The sequence below is a fragment of the Cupressus sempervirens genome, chromosome 5, assembly GCF_028749045.1.
Source record: "Cupressus sempervirens isolate cs-2001-9-10 chromosome 5, ASM2874904v1, whole genome shotgun sequence".
In the NCBI taxonomy this organism is placed as follows: domain Eukaryota; kingdom Viridiplantae; phylum Streptophyta; class Pinopsida; order Cupressales; family Cupressaceae; genus Cupressus; species Cupressus sempervirens.
This window is the reverse complement of record NC_143122.1, coordinates 418,228,893-418,252,337: the sequence shown is the minus strand read 5'-3', so window position 1 is coordinate 418,252,337 and position 23,445 is coordinate 418,228,893. Positions and strand designations below refer to the sequence as shown.

Here is a 23,445-nt window from a genome sequence, read left to right as displayed (position 1 = left end):
TACACATTGCGAAAAATGAAAGCAAAGGCTGCTGCAATAAAAATTTATATGTAAAATATCAAAGTTTGAAGCTAATAAAAGCTACAAAACAACAAACCTTAGTTTGCAACTTAGTAAAAATAAAGAACATTCAAGATCTAAACTAAAAATCTTGAAAACTATAAAAATTTAACAAAAAATGCATAATACACTAACATGCAAAAAAAAAGAAGAGCACTTACCTCTTGCAAATAAGTTGAGGAGTGTTGAGATTGGCTCCTTAATGCTCCCAATGCAATTGATGGCCTCCCCAAATGGATTGCTGATCTCTTTTGTGCTCTTTCTTCTTGTCGGTTAGAAATCTATGGCTTTTCTTTTCTCTTCTTCTCTCTCACTTTTCTTCTCTTCTACTCATGTTAAACAAATAGAAGGCCCTTTAGGGTTATAACAAATAGAATAGGTCAAAAACAAAGTAAAAAAAACAAGCAATAAACAAAGTAAAAAAAAAAGCAATTTTTTAAAATTTTACAAGTCTATACTTTACTAGCCGCAGGCGATTCATGCCGATTTTATCAAGCGATTCATGCGATTTTTTGGATGAATCGCCCAAATCAGCGATTCAGGCAATTCACTTGATGAAATCGGCGATGGCGATTTTCGACTCCAAAAAAATACCATCGCTGAATTGCCGATTCAGGCGATTTTTGGGTGATTCTCATTACTCTGGTTTTGAATGTATATTGCTGTATTAGATGCTTCAACCAAAAATGACTGTAATAACCCCAAAATAAGTAGTGTTACCCCGGCGCGAGGGTGCGGTGGTGTGGGGGGGACATTGGGATGAGTTTCGGGTGCAGGAAAAAAAGGGCCTCAATTTGGGGACGGCGGGGGTGCAGCGGTGGGGGAGCGGAAGGGGGGGGGGAGTGGGGGGGAGGGGGTTGCATAGTATATATATAATATATATGATTGAAAATGCTAATTATGAAATGATACTTCAATAAATTATATAACATACCAAATATAGTTGAATAGAGAAAATTGAAATGCGATTCACAAACCATAAGTTCAAACTTGAAACTTGAAACTTCATAACCATTACTAATGACCATTTAACAAATTAACTTAGTTCAAGATGCAAGATTCAAAATTCATTGTTCAAATATGATTCTATGAATAATTTCATAAAGATGCTCATGATGACAATGAGCCGAATAGCATGAAACAGTGAAATAATAATAATGTATCATAGCCATATCAAAGTGAGTACAATCAACAAAATGACAAAATGTTAATAATGAGAATGGAATCATCTCAAGTGCTCTCTAATCATCCCTTATACCGAAGTCCTCATCACTGAAACTCCTAGACTCCTTGTGGGTAAGATCCTGATCCTCTAAAGGAACACCAACTAGCCCTACATTGGCTTCTGCTACATTGTCATCCTCATCAATTTGAGTTGGATCCTCTGGCTCCACATCCCTTTGTGTTGCAGGGCTCTCCTTGTACTTGCCTGTCTTGTGATCTTTGAGCCGCAAGTAACCATGTACAACAACCAACTTCTTCGCTCTCTTAGAGGTAAGTCTGTTCTTCATAATAGAGTGAATGAAGCTATAGGTGGACCAGTTTCTCTCTGCAGCTGAGGAGCTAGACACCTAAGATTCAGATAACAAAGTTGAAAGTTACCTTACAAGTTACAAACAAATGTTCATACAATTTGTAACAAATGATAAATGGTAAATCAATGATTATTGAATCAATGAATCATAAATTAAAATCAGTAAAGTAAAACTCTGAAAGTTAAGATTATAGAGGGCTGGAATTAGTAATTAGTATTACAAACCTAAGAAAGTAGTCGGATGGCTAGTGAGGTGATCTTTGACTTTTGTGACCCATGTCATTTCCACCACAAAATGGGATTCTTTTGTGCCATGGTTTTGAGAACCACCTTTGTAATATCCAAGTATCCTACAAGTTACAAGTTTACAACATAATATTAAAATAACTTAAATAAAGTTATAAGTAAAGTAACAATTAATTATTAAAATAACTTATAATTATAAAAAGTTTAGAGCACTGAATCAAGATTTAAGGATTACCTGAAAGACTAGCAAATTTGGACCACTCGGTGCAAATCTCATTAGTAGTCTCAATATCATACATCTTGGCAATGCATCGAAAGAATCCATTCTTCACCTCATCATCTCGAAGTGGTGTGATTCTACTAGGCCTAGGTATGTACCACTTCGGGTTCAATGCATAGGCAGCCATGTGCAAAGGAGTGTTCAACTTCTCCCACTTGCGGTGAATGATAGGCTCAATGTGCTCCATATAGAATGCTAGAGTGGGGTCTCTCTCACGCACAACAGCCCTCATCTGCCCAAGCATGGAATCAATGCACTCATAAACCTCTCCAAGGCTAGGTGAATCTACATCTCCATATCTGATCACCTAAAATAGTGGAGTAATGATGGAGACTGTATTTTGCGTCACTCCAAAACCAATCACTCTTCACTGTCTCCTTTATCCTCTTCCCCTACTTTGTTCTGGATTCAGGCCATTGATTCCATTCTTGTGTCATAACCATGAGTTGCAATGGCTCTTGCAACTCAAATCATTCTCTTTAAGAGAATATAATATGATGCGTACCTGGTCTCAACTGGTTTCAAGAATTGCTTATTTGCGAAGCTCCTGAAAAGTGCATGTGATGTATGGTGATTGTAGATAAACATCTACACCTGTCTCCTATCATTAACCATCTTTCTAATCCACTCTATTTTTCCTATGTCTTTGAGTGCATTGTTCATGACATGCACACGACATGGAGTCCACCAAATATGCCTATAGGCTGCCTCAACAAGCCTCCCTGCAGCTTTGCACACATGTGCTGCATCTGTCACAACTTGGACCACATTTTGTGGCCCAGCCTCCTCAATGGCTTCCCTAAGCACATGAAACTAAAAATCAACATCTTTACGATCCCTGAACAATCAACTGCCTTCAAAAAGTATGGGCCCTCGATGCATGTAACCATAATGTTGATGAGTGGATGATGACTAATGTCCGTCCACCCATCCATGATAATGCTGCCGCTTGAATCCATCCAACATGCTTTCATCTGCTCCATTAAGATCCCAACCTTGTCATAGGCTCTATCCAACACTGTGGTCCTCAATTTGTGGTCACCTGGTGGCACATATGATGGCTTTCCCTCGTTCAGTGCCATGGACATCATCCTCACAAAATAGGGAGATCGAGCCACATGTGTAGAAATGCCATTGGAAAAGAAGAAATCATCATCTCTTAATTCTATAACTTGTTAAGCATACTGATCTAATAATAGATCGATCCAATCTGATATAGTATGATAAATATAGGACTAAGTCTTTGCATTGTTCCCTTTATGATATCGACGTCTATCCTTATGTTTTAGTTTAAGACTAACCTAAACTTCATAGTTTATGTTTGTGTTTAAACTTAATTAAGTCATGGAAAGTCGCCGACTTCTAGAGGTTAGGCAAATAAAATTTGGAAGAGACATGTCCTTTCTAAGGACATGTCCCTTGATTCCTATACTGATAGAGGGTAAGGTTGAAGTCTAAGAGCACACAAGAACAAAGACAAGTCTGCTCCTTAGTCAATACTGCCCACATACGAATTGCAGAACAAAAGACAGAATTCTGAATTATATTTCTAATTCAATTGAAGACAATACTTTGAAGTTATTCTCAGCAAATCACAAGGAGAGGAAGAATGTAGAATCCAGTCTATATTTAGTTATAGAATTTGCAGAAACTTTACATGGTATCAGAGCTCTCGTAGTCGAACCTAGGCTCTGCAAAATTTAGTAATTAGACTTTATATATATCTAGCAACTATCTCTTATCTTCAATGGCATACACAATCAGACCTGAGGACAGATTTGATGGGAAAGAACACTTTAATGCCTGAAAATTTAGAATCATGATGATTCTTGAAGAAAATGAAGTAAAACAATTTGTTGATAAAGCATCCAAACAACCTCCAGTTGAACCTCATAAATCTATTTGAAGCAAAGAAAATAGGAAAGCCATTCAAATCATATTAGATGGAGTAAAAAATGATATCGTACCCATGCTTACAAAACATCAAACAACATTTGATATGATGAATGCATTACTAAATGCATATGAGGTCAACAATGCAACTAGATTTCTCACACTGAAAAGGCAATTAAATCACATACAAATAAAGAAAGGAGAATCAATGAATTCTTATTTTCTAAGAGTTGCCAGCATTTGAGATGAACTGTCAAGTATAGGAACCATTATTAGTGACACGGAACTAACACTGATGGCTATAGATGGATTGCCAGATTTGTGGGAAACTTTTGCACAAGAAATAAGTGCCAAAGATAAACTCCTTGACTTCAACAGACTTAAGGGGGATTGTCTTCAAGAAGAATCCAAAAAATTAAAGAAAGGAGGGAAACTAAAAACATAAGATGAAGAACTGCATATTCTTAATACAAACTCCTATAAGGGCAAGAAGAAGCATTTCAAGAAGAAAAATAGAAACCAAAAGAATGACAAACCCAAAAAAGATCTATCCAAAATAAAGTGTTTCAAATGTGAAAAGTTTGGATACTACAAATCTAATGTCTTGAGAATTCTAAACAACAAGCAAACTTTACAAATGTTATTAGGGAAGAAGATACCTATGATCCTGAGAATCGTGTATTGTATTCATCACTATCAAATGAAATCTCAAGTAAAGTATGGGTAATTGATAGTGGGTCTTCTAGACATATAACATGATACAAATAAGCACTAGACTCTATTTAAAAAAAGGTTAATGGCAAAGTTACCATTGGTGATAATTCAACACATTCCGTCGAAGGAATTGGAAACTGCACCTTGAAACTAAAATCAAGAAATTCTCTTCTTCTCAAAGGTGTACTCTACGTACCAAGAATAAAAAGAAATCTAATCTCAATTACAACACTTGAAGATGATGGGCATAACGTTGCATTCGTGGATGGTAAAGTAATAACCTGGACAAAGAACTCCTCTATTAAGAAAGCTAAGTTGATTGGTCAGAGAAAAGGATATTTGTATGAATTAAATTCTGAATCCAATTGACCTATTCAAGCCTTAATTCATGAAGCTGTAGACATAAATGAAATATGGCACATAAGATTAGGGCATCTAAATTTCAAAACCTTATCACCTATGGAGAACATGGTTATTGGCTTACCTAAACTTAATAAAAACCACTCAAGCATATGCAAAGGGTGTGCACTGGGTAAGAACACCAAAAGTCCATTTCATGATAGCACTAGAAAAGCAAATAATGTTTTGGAATTAATTCATTCAGATTTATGTGGACCTATGTCTGTTCCTTCTCTTGGAGGATTTTGGTATCATATTTAGTTCATAGATGACTTCTTTAGGAAAACATGGATTTACTTCTTAAAGTGCAAAGAATAAGAAGAAATCCTAAAGAGATTTAAAGAATTCAAAACATTAATTGAAAACTTATCAGGACATAAAATTAAAACTCTTAGAACTGATAATGGAGGAGAATACACCTCAAATTTGTTTAAAATTTTTTGTAAAGAAACAAGAATTAAGAGGGAGTACACCATTCTTATAATTTAGAACAAAACGGGGTAGCAGAAAGAAAGAATAGAACAATTATAGAAGTTGCTAGAGCTATGATATTTGATCAAAATCTAGAATATTACCTTTGGGTAGAAGCCTCTTGTACTGCTTTCTATATTCAAAATAGAAGCCCTCACTCTTACCTTAGAGATAAAAGTCTTGAAGAAGTATTTACTAAGGTTAAACCCAATATAAGTCATCTTAGGATTTTTGGGTGCCCCATATATATCCATTTTTTAAAAGAAAAGAGAACCCAGTTAGCACCCTCTGGAAGGAAAGGTATTTTTGTAGGGTATAGTGAAACATCTAAGGCATATAGGATTTTCATACCTGGACAGAAAAGTATTGAACTTAGTAGGGATGTAATTTTTGAAGAAGTTCTAGCATTCAAAAGAGCCCTAAGTTTTGAAGAACCTTCTCCTTTACCTAGTTCTAAAATAAATAGTGAATCTGAGTCCCAGAGGGAGAACATAGAAGAAATTGAAGATGAAATTCAAAATCTAAATCTTGGAGAAAATCAAAATTCAAAGAAAAGATCACTCTGGGCCATTAAAACAGTTAAGGAAGCACAAGACTTTGCTACACCTTCCGGAACAATTAGAGAAAGCAAAAGACCTAAAAGATTCTTTAGTTATACAACAAACATGAGTGATTTATCCAAAATAGAACCAACCAATCCTTCTGATGCTATTAAACATACAGCTTGGAAATAAGCTATGACAGAAGAATACCAATCGATTATGAAGAATGCTGTTTGAGAAATTGTTCCAAGAACTAAAGGAAAATCTGTTGTTTCTTCCAAGTGGCTCTTTAAAATAAAGCATGCTGCTAATGGTAGCATTGAGAAATATAAAGCTAGATTTGTAGCTAGAGGATTCTCTCAGAAAGAAGTGATTGATTATGAAGAAACTTTTGCTCTTGTCGCTAGATATACCTCTGTAAGAGTAGTCCTAGCAAGAGCAGCATCGAAGGGATGGAAAGTACATCAGATGGATATAAAAACAACATTCCTAAATGGAAAGATTGCAGAAGAAGTATATTTGGAGCAACCCGAAGGATTTGAAACTCATGATCCTAACATTTTTGTTTGTAGGCTCAAGAAAGCTCTCTATGGGCTTAAACAAGCTCCATGGGCTTGGTATGAAAGAATTGATAAGTATCTCACCAGCTTAGGATTTTCCAAGAATGAAGCCGATCTAAATTTATATTATAAAAGAGATAAAGATGATATGGTAATTCTGATACTGTATGTTGATGATTTACTAATAACAGGTGATGATCATCCTATAGATCAATGCAAGAAAGATCTAATTAGAGAATTCAAGATGAAAGACTTGGGACTCCATCATTACTTCTTAGGACTGGAAGTATGGCAGAATTCTGACAATATCATACTTAATCAAGGAAGTATACATCAGACATTTTGAAGAGATTTGGAATGTGGAATTGCAAGTCTATGTCTTCTCTAATGGAGACTAATCTACATAAACTTAAAGAAGCAGCAGTAGAATCACCTTCCATAGATTCTACTCTCTATAGACAGATGATTGGATCCCTTATGTACTTAGTAAATACAAGATCTGATATTTGCTATGTTGTTAATGCCTTAAGTTAGTTTATGTGTGAGCCAAAGGAGATTCACCTAGTTGTAATTAAACACATTATGAGATACTTACAAAGCACTCTTAATTTTGGAATCAAATATGAGAAGGTTGGCTGAGATTTACATGGATTCACTGACTCAGGTTGGGGTGGAAGTGTTAAAGATAGGAAAAGTACTTCAGGATGTTGTTTCAGTTTAGGATCGGCAATGATATCTTGGATATGCAGAAAGCAGTCTTCAGTAGCTCAAAGCTCCACAAAAGTTGAATACATTGTAGCAGCAATGGCCTCTCGAGAAGCAGTTTGGCTAAGGAAGTTACTTGTGGGATTATTTGGGCAAGCCATGAATTCTATGATTATTCATTGTGATAATCAGAGTTCCATCAAGCTTTGGGTGAATCCAATTTTTTATGACAGGTCCAAGCATATTGAAATTCCTTACCATTATGTAAGAGATATGGTAGGTAAGAATTTTGTAAAATTAGAATACATGTATACTGCAGATTAGACAACAAACATACTCACCAAACCTCTATCTAGGGTGAAGATAGACCACTTCAGGGGAAGACTTGGTATGGTTGAATTGTAATCCATTTGTATTCTTTAAATTATTAATAAAATAATTTTATTTGTCAGGCTTTTGACTGTTATGGCTCCACCATTTGTATTCATTATTTAAGAGGTGACGATCTCTGAGATAATGAACACTTGTATAAAAGACATTATGAGAGATGACAATCTCTAGATAATGTGCTAAACAATAGAGTTCTACTGTAAGATCTAGATGAGTTCAAGATCATATTGTGATGTTGACATTGCTATGTCTATAAGTCACAACTTGGATAAAGGAAGAATTTTATTATTCTCCGGGTTTATCCTATATTGTGGTAGATCTTAAACTCAAGATCATGTTGTGATATAGGAATACCAGTATCTATGAGTCACAACTTGGATAAATGAAAAAATTAAATTACTCTTCAAATTTATCATGTACATTGTATTCTTTGCAATATTGTTATCACTAGTAGCAGTGATTTGTCATATTATAGGTTTAGTAATATGACATTGTATCATGTGTTCTATGATACCGCATGCTAAGTAGATTCAGATAGATATAGAGTATCAATTCTTGCTTGTTCATCTTTATTGATGTTGCTAGATATGATATCTTTCAGTATGATTATCAAGTTAAGAGGGAGTGTTAATTCTGTAACTTGTTAAGCATACTGATCTAATAATAGATCGATCTGATCTGATATAGCATGATAAATATAGGACTAAGTCTTCGCATTGTTCCCTTTATGATATCAGCATCTATCCTTATGTTTTAGTGTAAAACTAATCTAAACTTCATAGTTTATGTTTGTGTTTAAACTAAATTAAGTCATGGAAAGTCGCCGACTTCTAACGGTTAGGCAAATAAACTTTGGAAGAGACATGTCCTTTCTAAGGACATGTCCCTTGATTCCTATACTTATAGAGGGTAAGGTTGAAGTCTAAGAGCACACAAGAACAAAGACAAGTCTACTCCTTAGTCAATACTGCTCACATACAAATTGCAGAACAAAAGACAGAATTCTGAATTATATTTCTAATTCAATTGAAGACAATAATTTGAAGTTATTCTCAGCAAATCACAAAGAGAGGAAGAAGGTAGAATCTAGTCTATATTTAGTCATAGAATTTGTAGAAAATTTACAGCATCATCTAACCGGTCCCTGGCATACATGTTAAATAAATGAGCAATGGGGTTAGTACCACTACGACTTGTAGTTGCTTTCCATTTCCCCCTACCGCTATCCCCTGCTGAATTGTGTGTAGGTGAGGAAAATGATGGTGTAGGTGACATAGTCCCTGCTCTCTGATGCAAGATACGAGTAGATGTATCTCCCTGCCCCTGTAACTGCTGTATATTTTGTACTTGTTGCCTAGCAGACAGAGATCTAGGCACTGGAACATCATTATCATCAAGAATGCCCCATAGTTTGTTCACTTCAATTCTGTATTTCACATTCTCAGGATTTGACAAGAATATGCATGGGTTCATGCCATAGCCACTCCAAAAAAGGTGCATTAACTCTTGTAATGCTGCCAAACCATTCTGCGTCACATATAATACACTTCCATTTATGTGTGCCACCACTTCAAGGTGTAGGGCGTGTAATTTTTGCAGCAAATTGTTTTAAAGGGGACTTTGGATCATACGGACTTCTAGCATACTTTGTCAAAATCTCTGAAGGGCTTCCTCAGATTGACCATCTAGATCAGCTCCATGATCACTTCCTTAGGGCACAGGCTTATAATCATATGCACTTGCCTCATTAATTTCTATGTCTTTTGCACTTTGGCCAGATCTAGATGCCATTTAGAAAACTACATTTCACAAAATGAAAATAAAATTATAAAAATGATCATGATACATTTCAGCCCAAGTAAAAATAAGTTATACAAATTAGTTTCAGCCTACTTAAAACTTTAAAAGTTAAAACTTTACTATTTACTATTTAAAAATATTAAAAAAAGAAGCTAAATGCTAAATACTAAATATGTTTTAGCATATGCCATATTGCCATATTTTTATTTTAAGAACAATGAAAAAATTAATATAGATAATAAAAATTAAAAAATCATTGAACTATCAACTATCTACTATCAACAAGATTCAAGAATGAAACATTCAAAAATTTAAGTTGAAACTTGAAAGTAAATCTAAATACTAAATTTAAAAATTATAACGTGATTTCTAAAACCAAAAAAAGTTGTAAAATAAAAAAAACCTATCTTGAACTTGAAAAGACACTTGCCAAATCAAATCTTCTTGCTCTTCTTGCTCCTCTTGATCTTGCAATCCCTTGCAAAATCACCCACTAAGCTCTCACAAACTCCTCCAAACTCTTTTGCTCACTTAGCTCCTTGCTGCTCCAAAACAATGAAATGAAATGTTGAAATGAAAATGAGGTCTATTGGTCTTATTAAACCTTCAAATAGACCACATAAGACCCACACCCAATTAGGGTTAGCATGGATAATTTAAAAAAAAAAAAAATGCAAAAAAATTTTCGTTTTAAATTTTTTCGGCCATCTAGCTCACCACACCCCACGAGCAACCCCACACTTGAGCATCCGCCACGCACCCGAGCACCGCATCCCACTCGGGTGCTCGAGTGGTGCGGCCAAGGTGCGGCGGCGAAATTTTTGCCGGTGGGGGTACTCGGGTGCATGCCGCACCCGCACTGTGTGCGTCGAGGTTTTGACCCGGATGCGCGCACTCGGGTTACACTGATTATTAATAAAATAATTTTATTGTCAAGCTATTAACTTTTATGGTCTCCACCATTTGTATTCATTATTCAAGAGGTGACAATCTCTGAGATAATGAACACTGTTATAAAAGACATTATGAGAAATGACGATTTCTTAGATAATGTGCTAAATAGTAGAGATCTGCTATCAAATCTAGATGAGTTCAAGATCACATTGTGATGTAGACAATGTTATGTCGATGAGTCACAATTTGGATAAAGGAAGAATTTTATTATTCTCCAGAGTTTATCCTATGTTTTGGTAGATCTTAACTCATGATCATGTTGTGATATAGGAGTTCCAGTACCTATGAGTCACAACTTGGATAAATGAAGAATTTAATTATTCTCCGGATTTTATCCTATATATTGTATTTTTTGCAATACTATTATCACTAGTATCAGTGATATGTCATATCACAAGTTTAGTAATATGACATAGTATCATGTGTTCATGACACCACATACTCTGAAGATTCAGATAGATATAGAGTATCAATCTATGCTTATTCATCTTAATTGATGATGCTAGATATGTTATCTCTTAGTATAATTATTAAGTTAAGAGGGAGTGTTAATTCTGATTCTATGCCTTCCTTGTGATCGGCTTTATATATGATTGCCCAGTCTTAGTAAGATATCAGCATCTCCTTGGGTTAATTAGATAAGTCTAACTTGTCTTTAATTATTTAGGATAAACACTAACTAATGACATTGTCCCTTGAGCGCTGATTTTGGAAATACTAATCAGGGCCGACCTAGATAGGGACGTCTCTTAGAGAAACATGCTCTTTGGTTGCATATTTATATAGGATGGGAATGTAGTTAAAGAGCACACAAATAGATCAAGTGCAATTCTGCCTAAACTTGAATACTTGCTGAGACAAAAACATTTCAGAATAACAATTGATATTGACATCTCTTCTCCAAGTTCAACTAGAAGGAAGATCATCTTCAGCAAACAATATAGAAGTTATTATCAAAGTCTGATCACATACAATTTGCAGAAACTTTACATTTTAACCTTGGAAATGTACCTAGATTGTTCATTTGTGAGCGAATCCTTTTTTTTTATGCAGCAATCTTTTGCGATTCTGCTGATCCGAGTGTATCCACTCTCAAAATTTGACCTAGGTGGAGTTATAGATCCTTAGCATCATTTTTGAAATGAAGAGGATGGCCTTTGGGTTTTTAACACAGGTGGACTTCATTCCTGCTGTCAATGTTGTTGATTTTATTCAACATCTTCTGCCATCTCATGGGGGTCTGAACATGAGAAATTGGGGGTCTGAACATAAGAAATCCACTTCACGGCATCAATTCTCCTCATTGATTGTTGGGTAAGCAGCTAGGTTTAGTCTTGTGAAATAATTTCAACATCCTTAAAAGGTATTTCAGATTTGATTGCTGCTTTTGGAAACATAAGCCAAGCCAACACTGTGACATTAGTTGAAGCCGAGGCCAATTCTATTACAGAAGTCCAAGCCAAAGCGAACATTGTTACAACAATCCAAGCCAAGCCAGCATTGTTATAAAAACCTAAGCCAAGAGAACACTGTTAACATACAATAATTGGCTGCCACGACAGCCATGAACCTAAAATCTAACTCTTCAGCATACAGCCTTAAGGGAAGAGTAAACTCATTCGTAGTCAGCAACAAAGGCCCTAAACATAGCCGACCAGATGCCACAGTAATAGTGTTTCACAGTCAAGACTCAAGACCATTACAACAAAGTCTTGATTAAAAATGAGTTCCAAACCTGAGTTGTTACAATTGGGGACACAACATTTTCTCTTGAACACTAGGTTTTAAAGGACTTTTTTGGGTCTTATTTCAGATGCATATGGCACAGTTCTCTTCATAGATTGTTGGGTAAACAGCTAGGTTTTGCCTTGTACAATAATTGTTAAAACTTAAAAAGCTATTTTAGATTGGTGTCTGCTATTGGAAATCCAAGATGCCTTCTCCTCTTTTGCAAAAGAGCAGCACATGGGTACTTGAAAATGCTATTAATAGATCAACATGACTTTGCAAACATGAATACTTCTGCCAGTATAAAACCTGTGCAAACTTATTGTGGAAAGAGGAAACAATCCACTTCAAAAAGCTCATCTAAATCAAGCACTGTGGAGACTATCAAACATTCTAAAATAATTTTGGATGAGGAGTCAAGGATAATGAGATCCCTCTCTGCCAAGCTGCTGGGAATGATTCTAAAATCAATAATGATGCTCTAAAAAGCAAGGGTAATCTCATTACTCATCTTTCTTCTTATTGGGACAAGAAAAGCAAACTACAACAATATAGATATTTGAAATTAAGTGTGCATATATAAAAGTAAAATATGCTTATTCATAAAACACAATTTAATCAATTGTGCTGAGTTGTTAAGTACCATTAATGGATTTAGGAATTGAAATCAGCAACATAAGAACTCAGCAAAACATATGAGAAAATTGCATTACACAATAGTTATGTGGAGAAGCGTTGTAGAAAGAAAAAATCAACAAAGAAGACAGGCCAAGTATGTATTACTTCTTCAAATAAGATTACAAAGCAAGCACTTCCTTCACTCCTTTGTCTCCAATAATTGCATCTGACAACATTTGTGTACTTGTCAACTCTCAACCAAAAGAATCAAAAGGGTCTCCAATTTAGAGAAAATTTGGAAGAAGGATACTACTAGGAGTTTCCAAGATAAAAGTTGCACAAACTATGGTAAAATATAGTGCCCAAAAGCCTCTTGCATAAAATAAAATGCTCAACTCCTTAGAAGTTCTTTTGGAATGTGTGAATTCATTCATAGTGGAATCAGTAGACACTTTTCCTCCTTGGGAAAACTAATGGTCACTTGTATGGCACACCAAGGGTCACCTTTCCCTCATTTCCAGGTGCCCAATTTGAGCAGATAATAAAGTTTGTCAGAAGCAATTAATTATTGTTGCCGTTGCTCCCCTTTGTTGCTTATGAATTCATTTATAAAGTATAAGTAGTATGGATTCATTTATAAAGTATAAGGGGAATTTTATTAACAACATTTTCCAATAATACCCTAGGTGCCTAGAGACACTTTGACAAGAATGTTGTCACAAAATAAATTTCACTAGAGTTCCTAGAAACACTTTGATGAGAATGTTGTAAAAATTAAACAATGTAGGACGTACATGGTTGATGCCCGCCTTAATCCGAACAGTTCACATCAATTTCTGACAAGTCTAAGTACTTTTTGGTGCAACTTTTAAGGTGTCTAGTTTCTGTAATTTGGTTTTTAATTCTGTTTATTTAAGTGCTTACTATTGCCCTTCTGGTCTTGCTGCACATATACTGACCCCCCTCATTGCTGAACTATTTGTTATTGGAAAGTCTATTCCTTGATGGTCCTGCATGCCTCAGTGCTACTGCTTCCTTCTTATCTCCTCTCCGACAACATCAGGAAGAAACCTTTAAGATTTATTAATTTCTGCTTTAGAATCTTTCAGATGGGATGCTGCGCAGAGTAACAGAAAATCCCAAGTCCTTGAGAATGTTAAAAAGTCGGAGCATCTAACCTGAGATATGATAAATTCACAACGAGATTTTCTAATCATTGATCAATTGGTTGATGAACACCAAGCTTCAAAATCTATATAGTATCAGAATGTTCCACCATACTAGAAAAACATCCATCCCTCAATAAATAATTTAATTGGAAAGTGCTACATTCAGATTTTAACCAAATCACGTATCATAGTTTGCGATCTTTACAAGTACTTTCTAATGTTTTTGCTGGGCGAGTTGTTACATGTTTAAATCTCATACTTCAATAGATGTGGGAAATACATGGGTATAACTACCAACACAGGCAAAATACTGGTTAAAACACACTTTTCACATAATTTTGCTAGAAAACTGTGCATTTCCTATTTCGAGATGTCAAGTTTTAATTTTATCTTTTTGTAAATGAATTTTACAAAAAATATGTTTCTTTAAGAGATTATAACTTTTAGTACTTTCTAAGTTCCTGAGTTTTTGTCAAGTATTTGCCAAGTTGACAATTTTGGGCTTGCCGAGTACTCTCTTAGTCTCCGTCTGTGAACTATCTCATGCATATTAATCTTTAATTGCATTTTAAAATTACAACTAACATTTCGCCCTTGAAATGTGTTACTCTATCATCAAACTTTGATGTCTGTTGTCCCATGGTTGCATTTGACCAGTGGTCATATAAGTTTGTGTGTTTCATACAAATTATGTTTCTTGTGCTTATATATAACAAGTGGACTAAGCTCAATACATTGATTACTAGGTATTCAGATGGATGCAACAACAAAATTGGTACCATGTGGACACTGCTGTTTATTCAAAGTTGATATCAATAATGGGAAAGAAGGGCCAAATTCGACTGGCGATGTGGCTTTTTGCAGAGATGCGGAAGAGTGGATGTCGACCTGACACCTCTGTATATAATTCAGTAATTCAAGCGCATTTGCACACGAAAGATAAAGAAAAGGCCCTTGCAAAAGCATTTGGGTATTTGGAGAAAATGAAGGAGAAAGCTAGATGTCAACCCAACATTGTAACTTACAACATTCTTCTTAGGGCTTATGCACAAGCTAGAAAGGTAGATAAAGTTGATGCATTGTTTAAAGAGATCCAAACCTGCAAGATTGAAACAGATGTTTACACATACAATGGTGTGATGGATGCTTATGGTAAAAATGGAATGCTTGCAGAAATGGAGAAAGAACTCTGTCGCATGGAAAGCAACAAATGTAAACCAGATATAATTACTTTCAATTTGCTCATAGATGCCTATGGTAGGCGTCAAGATTTTAGCAAAATGGAACAAGTTTTTAGAAGCTTGTTACGGTCAAAGGAGAATCCTTCATTGCCAACTTTCAATTCAATGATTACCAACTACGGAAGGGCTAGGCTTATAGAGAAGGTGGAATCAGTTTATAAAAAGATGACTAGCTTAGGCTATGAACCTAGTCATGTTACATATGAATGTTTGATTCTTGCATATGGACATTGTGGTAATGTTACAAAAGCAAGAGAGATATTTTCTGACATGATAGACACAAATATTAAGCTACCAATTTCTACTTTACATGCCTTACTTGAGGTCTATTGTAATAATCGACTATTTGATGAGGCACACATATTGTTTTGTAATGCTCGTAGTATGGGTATAGAGCCACAAACTTCAACATATAAACTCTTATACAGAGCATACACAAGAGCTAAAGAGACACATCTGGTAGATGAACTTCAGAAAAGCATGAATGCTAATGGTGTTATCCCAAACAAGAAGTTTTTCATGGATGCAATAGGCTCCCACAACTCAACGAAGTCGAAGGATAAAAAAAATGACGCTAGCAATGGTTCTGGTTCTCAAGTGGTGGATAACCGTAGAAAATAAGTTTAGTCATTTTGCAATGTTGAGCTTGAGTACACAACAGGAAAATGCCTCTTAGCTGATATAACATCTCTATCTTGCTAATTGATGACATCTTCTGTAAGGATTCTATAATTTTAGCTCACATTTTGTAGAGCCAAGCAGGTTTATTTTCCTTCACTGTGCTACTCTTTTTAAGAATTTTTCTTGGCTGTGCCAGTTTTCTTTGACATTTTCTTTGACTAATATTTGAATAGATAAGCATATTGTCAATTCTTTAGCTTGTATTGTAAAGACAAATTTTCTCTTAAATTTCATGTTATATCACGGTGTGGTTGATTGTAATAATAATCTGGAATTGTTTTAATGTTCCCCTAGAATTGCTACAGCAGCAATACCTTTTCTGGTGTATTTTACTGTTCATGGTCAGCAGTTCATTTTTAGGTTTCGATGTGAACTTTGTACTGAACATTGGTGAGCAGTTATTAGAGCTGTATGCTTTGAACAATCAGTCTTTTTCAATGTGAAATAATTATAATCCGGGTTATTAAATGACAGAAAGTTACGGTCCAAATGTGTTCCTGTAATTGTTACTACAGCGTGTATATTATGCTACTGTGATCCTCTCAACAATCTCTTAAATAACTTTTAAACAATGTCATTTCTGAAGATTCTGCATTTTGTCTGAGGTTCATTACCCCAATAAGGTGATTGTGAGTTTGGAATTAGGTGATGTGATTTCACATAATCTATTTAGGATATTTTTTGTTGTACAATGTAAAATTAAGGACACATTGTATCATCAATCATCAAGGTTACAAAACATGTTGAGACTGAATAGTACCTCCCTAAAAGAGTATTGAAAATGGGCTACTTATAATTATTGTTGAAGGTTTATGGAGACAGTGTCCTCTATGAAAGCTCCTGACCACAATATCGAAATTTATTTGGTGGGAAACAAAGCATTAACTTTTTGTTCTTTCTGATCTAAGTTTTAGATTTCCTTTATGTTTGTATTGTACTTGTCATCCTATTATTTCCTCTTCTTACCTTTGCTTGTCTCTTCATTTGAGATTCAAGATTCATAATAGAATAGCTGATATAGAAGGAAATCTAAAGGTGTCAAGGCTATAGAATAGCTGATATAGAAGGAAATCTAAAGGCGTCAAGGCTATATTTTTTGGTTTGTTAGACTGCCTGGTCTTGTGGACGTCATTAAAAATCCTATTTTTGTTTACATTTTCCCTGTAGTGTGGATCACGAAGATGCATTTCATATCTATCTATAAACAATTCTTTGCATCTTCCTAAGAGATCTTTGTTTCCAGACCACTAATATAACTGAACTCATTATCATTAATATCATAGTTTAAAAACTCTCACTCGACAAAAACTCGCCTAGCCTTTAAAAAAAAATTTGGGAAAAATTCGGTGAGTTTTTTTTTTAAACTTAAGAAAAACTTGGGCACCTAAAAGACAACTTAAATTTAATTAAAAGTATTTTTTTTAACAGAATTCAATGAGAAGATGCATCCAATGAGTTAATAAGAACACAAAAGAAACAAGCAGTATATATTACAAATTGGGGATAAAATCAAATTCTCATGCAGAATGATGATGGCAAGAAGAAAACTAGTAAATAGTTTTTATACAACTAGAAGTAAATACATCATTGTAGTTAGTTTCTATAAAACTAGAAGTAAATACTTCATAGCAAAATAGTCCAAGCGTGGGTTTGAGCAAGTTTGGCATGCTGGAAAGCAATACTTGTCTTGGGTGTGAGTAAGTGGTTGAGCTAAGTTAGTTAGGACTCACTAATGTAGAATTGAAACCAAATGATTTGTGAGAAAATGAGTTAGAATCATAAAAAAATATTGTTCTAGCTTCAATTTGACCTCAAATGGTTAGGGCAGTTAGTGGGAGATAACATTGTCAAAGGCATGCTAAATTCTGAAATTTGGCCATATCTAGAATTTTTTGAAAATGACCAAAATCAAGGATCTACATTTTGACTCCTATGACGCTAAAACTTATCTTAAACATCCTAACCATATTTGTATAAATCCTTTGGAGTTGCACAAATGACTAAACAATGCTGCAAATGCAATCTGATATCAAAAATGAAAATTCTGGGTGTTTGACCTCTGATTTCATTGCACAAGTGAGTGTTTCCCCAAAACTCCTCGAGTTTTAGCCCCTACCAAATTGTGAGTTTTTCTAGGAAAAACTCGCTGCGCAGAAAATCTCAACTAGTTTTTTATATTAGAAAAGTTATCAACATTTAATGTTTCCTTAGAAAATTTAGATCATAGCCACACCATTAATTGTCTACAATTCCAAAGAACTAGGGTTCCTCAACAAAGGCTTTGCTGGATTTTCACTTAATGTTGTCTCCATTTTCCATCACATATATGAATATATATAGGCATTAGATTTAAAACTTATTGTTCTTGATGAAAACAATGTCATTCAATGTGCTTATTTGGACGAGACACATTTTCCTTTTTTCTTAAAAGTCAACTAAAGAATTTGTGCTAAAGTTTCGAAAGTTTGAGTTCAATGCATCACATAATTTTCAAAATTGATTACTAAATAGAAAGCTTCATAACCAATAAAATGACTCTCAATCTACATAATGCTTATCATCGAAGATGTGAATACTTGACATGTGAACGATATTCATTGAAATATAAATTGTACAATATAAATTAGATGTGTTGAAATGTACATTATTTTTAAAAATCTATACTAAACTAAATATGAATGTTGTTCAAGAAAGAACCCAATATAATAACTCATGTAATGAGACAATCAATTTTACTATTACATTTCATTATTTTCTTACTGTACAATTAATATAATGCTTGCAATGTTTGAAGCAACAAAACTAGGATGTTGACCCTTTACACTAACAATCTTAAGGTAGCTTCAATATGATATTGTCTAAACATTATACATTAACAACAATTTGACATAAAAACAAAACATATAACACGTGTTAGGATCAATTAAAAGTCAAACAATTATGCACCTTAACAATATATAACAAAAATAACATATATAGCATTAATGGCATGATGGGAGCACCAACATGAAGTTAGCACAACTATTTGGCGTGTGGATGGACAACATAGGCTGAGGAGGTTGGGAAGAGGAAAATGAAAATGTAGATTAGAGGGTTGATGTTGTATGGAACTCAATGCAAGGAAATCAAAAGTAGCTGGTCCAAGAAACTTCAACCGAAAATAATAATGTGCCACAATGGTTGTTTACAAATGGTCGATGGGAGGACAAATGTCGCCAATTTTATAAATAGTGGGAGGCTGAAGGAAGACTGAGAGGATTAAAAAACTACAAAGAGTGGGGATCTCTGGATAGATCCTTTTGGTCCACCGTGGATTTAACCACGAAGGGATCAAACCTCTCAAAAAATGGGCGAAAATAGGAACATTAACAATTGGAGAAACATACCTCGTAGAGAGGAGCACAAAGATAATAAGAATGACAAGTTTTGATCCAAGAGCGAGAGGAATGTGAATTATAATGATTATGGGAATAGTAAGACGAGAGAACAAAAAGTGGTGGATTAGGAAGCAAGCAGATAGGTGGAAGCCAGATCAGATGTTGGGATCTTTTAAAGAACTTTTAGAGATAAACACATTCTGAGTAAGAACATAAACCCTAAACCTCCCAAATTATTTCCTTTAGACATGGTTAAAGTAAAGGACGTGGCAAACAAACTAACGAAAATTGGCATGTCCACCAAATTGGGGGGAGGGTCCTATAATGTAGGAGCAATATAATATTGGCATTTTGAGAAATGGGGAGAATAAGTGTAAGTATAAGGAGACCTGGCAAATAACTTTTTTCTAGTCATTTTCACTATGTGGAAAATGGAAGGCTTTGAGCAGCAACCCACATTATTCTAATGGAGTAGGAATACATATGGTGGTTTGTTATTCAAACTTGAACCCATGGAAGCATGTCCTCAAGGAAAGCCCAATTTGGGTCAGGATTTTTAATATTCCCTCAGAGTTCTAGGAATCAAAGCTACATAAACTCTTAGAGAAAATCTAGGAACTAGTTGAGACTCAAAAATTTGGAAGGATTTTGGAGTGCCTAGTTGAAAACTTTTAAAAATAACCCCTATTAGAGGTTTTTGTGCCTATATGCCATACTTGCATTTTGATGCCTATGATGTGTTTCAAGTGTTCTACACTTTACTTTCAGCATATTCATGCATCTCAGGTTGTTAGTTCAAAGTTTTGAGTCATTTGGTGAGATGTTTTATGCAGTAGAGAAATCTACATTTTCACCAAAGTGTCAAACTGTTGTGGAGAGCCTAGTTTGAATTTAAATAGCTTCAACCTGGTTTAGTGTCATGGCCTGCCACTTTGGGGATGTTTAGTGCACATATTAGGCAACCTATTTTTAAATTTTCAAGTCATTATAACAAGTTTTGATAGGGTTTCAAATGCCTCAAAGTTGGTTGTTGAGATTTATCTTGCAGTCCTGTTGCATGCACTTTTTCGGGTAGCACTATTTGACTAAAAGTAACTTTTTCCTAGTGGATTGAAATGCAAAAATTCTTTCACCACTACATTCTAGGGGTCAAAGACATCATATATTCCAAGTTTGGGTCCTTGACGAATCCGTTTTATTAGTTTTCCAAGCAGATTCCAAATGTTGTTTCTAAAGTTTTACTACCAATCAGATTCATAGAATTATCAGGAGCCCTGTTCAGGTTGTTATAATTTTCAATCCACAATTGGTGAGGATAAATTGATTCTCCATTGTATTACACACTAAAAATATTAGCACTGTGTCAATTTGCAAGCTTTCATCAATCTATTTGATTACTTTTTTGAAGTATCTCTATATGCAAAAATCATTGTTTCACAAGGTTACCCAGTTCTGTGAATCCAGGAAGCTAACTTTACATGCTTTCCAAATTCACCCAGTCAGTCATCATGAGCCAAAAATGCATAATGCCCAAAGTTTCATTTCCCCAAGTGGCCGTTTGACTAGCTTTTGAAGACAAATCCAAAAGTAGTTTTTGTGTTTTGACATGTTTAGTTGTAGGATTAGAATGAAATGAGTAGTTTCAACAATTAAAATATTTTGATCCACAAGTTTTGATGGGAAGAAAATTTGAAAAATGAAAATATGTGGATCAAAGAACATGAATGCAAAATGTTAGGTCTGAATTGATTGATCTTGTTAGTTTTTGAAGCCAGTTTTAGGGCTTGTCAACACAAAAGTGATGCATTTTCAAAAAAAGGTGAAAACTGAGTTTTGAATGATCAACCAGTGATCCAATCTTGAGTTCAATCAATGCAAGGATGTTATTCAGATCAATATCATATGATAAGTTGTTTAAAATCAAAAGTTTTTTTTAGGCAAGTCACTTTGTGACCTGACTTAGCCTATCAAATGTTATTCCTTTATAAGGTTATTAAACGTAGGGTTCATTTATACAATCTTTGATAGTCAATGGGTTTCTCCTCTAGTTATAGTGCCTAAAAAAAGAGGTAAATGGAGAGTTTGCATGGACTATAAGGAGCTAAACTCAATGAATAAGAAGTACCAGTTTCCCTTGCCTTTCATTGATTGAGTCCTTGATACCTTGGTTGGTAATCAATATTTTTCCTTTTTTAGATGGGTTTAGTGGTTATATTGAGATATAAATAGCACCCGAGGATCGAAATAAGACCACCTTCAACTGCCCTTGGGGAACCTTTTCTTATCCAGTTCTACCTTTTGGTCTATGCAATACACCTGCCACTTTTCTGAGAGCTGTGATTAGTATATTTTTTTGAGATATCTATTGATTGCATGGAAATATATATGGATAACTTTATTGTATATGGTTCCACCTTTGAGGAGGCACATGTTAACTTGGAAAAGGTTCTCAAAAGATGTCAAGATTATTATCTTTCTCTAAAAAGTGAAAAGTGCTACACGAGGATGGAAGGAGTTGTTTTAGGACATTGGGACATTATATTTCTTCCCTAGGTATCCAAGTTGATCTAGCTAAGATTGAGGTAATCAACACATCACTAACGCCTAAAAAATAAAAGATGTTAGAAGCTTCATTGGGCATGCTGGTTACTATAGGAGATGTATTAAAGACTTCAGTCAATTTGCATCTCCAATATACAATCTCTTGAAAAAGATGTTTTTTCATGGAATTTAGAGTGTGAAAAATCATTTGACTAGTTAAAGGAAGTATTGACTATAACATGTGTGTTATGTGATCCTAATTGGAACCTACCATTCCATATCCATATTGATGGTTCTGATTATGCTATAGGAGTTGTCTTGGGGAAGAAAAAATGATCTTTTCAACACAATCTATTATATCAGTAAGAATTTGCAAGGAGCAGAGTCCAATTATGGTGTCACTCAAAAGGAGCTACTTGTAGTGATCTATGCACTTAACAAGTTCAAACACTATATAACTAGTTATGAAATATTTGTGCATATAGATCACTCTACTATCAAGTATTTGATGAAAAAGCCTGCTATTTCTGGATGATTGACTTGTTGATTGTTGCTCATGCAAGAATTTGATTTGACCATAGTAGATAAGCCAGGGAAAACTAATGTAGTGGCTGATTTTCTTTGATGCTTACTTTTTCTAGAAGATCCTACAACAATTGATGACAACTTTCGAGATGAACATTTGTTCTCTATATCAACACAAAACCCATGGTATGCCAATATTGCAAATTACCTTACTACAAGGTCACCAACCCATTTCTCTCCTAAGGAGCATAGAGTGTTAACAAAGAAAAGTTTCAAATTTTCTTGGATTGTTGGTTATATGTTTTACACTAGACTTGACCAAGTGATGTGTAGATGTATTAGGGAAGATGAGACATATGACATCTTGAGAGGATTTCATGATGAGCCATGTGAAGAACACTTTGCAACAAGAGAACATCATTCAAACTTTTGACAAGCAGTTACTATTGGCCCACTCTATAGAAGGATGCAGTAAGATATACTAAAAAGTGTGATAGATGCCAAAATTGGGAAGCCCTACTAAGTCTGATGAAATGCCTCTACAACCATATGTAATAGTTACACCTTTTGACAATTGGGGAATTGATTTTGTTGGACCCATAAAACCTTCATCAAATGGAAAATCATTCTTTTAGTTTATACTACTATGTTACTAAATAGGTGGAAGCTAATCCTATAAGAATCTGCCTTAGGGCAGAATTTACTCAAGATCAAGGAACTCAAAACACAAGCACAAATTAGACCAAAGTATGGTCATAATAACTGTATAGTATTCAATACAATGTACAAGTACACTAGGCGTGCCTAAATATAAAGGCCTCTGAGATGCATCTAGAATGCCTCGGTATCAACATCATGATAAGTCATACAACCAGGCACATGTCCACCAAATATGGGTCATCCCCCATTAAACACAGAAGTAAGTGCAATGATGAGAGGATACACCTACAATGGTGTGACATGCAAATCAATGTTGTAGACAATATGTGCTAAATTAAGAGTGTGAATAATTGTGTT

General features: G+C 34.8%; 1 protein-coding gene across 1 annotated transcript in view; it reads left to right on the top strand.

Annotated features, from left to right (window-relative positions):
* EMB2453 (Tetratricopeptide repeat (TPR)-like superfamily protein) overlaps positions 1 to 16,181 on the top strand; it is a 109,342-nt gene extending 93,161 nt beyond the window's left edge. The window contains exon 3 of the mRNA XM_089830902.1: positions 14,810 to 16,181. Within this exon, the coding sequence (XP_089687028.1) occupies positions 14,810 to 15,925 (1,116 nt within the window). The 3' untranslated portion in view covers positions 15,926 to 16,181. The remainder of the gene's footprint in view (positions 1 to 14,809) is intronic.
* Positions 16,182 to 23,445: the final 7,264 nt, after the last annotated feature.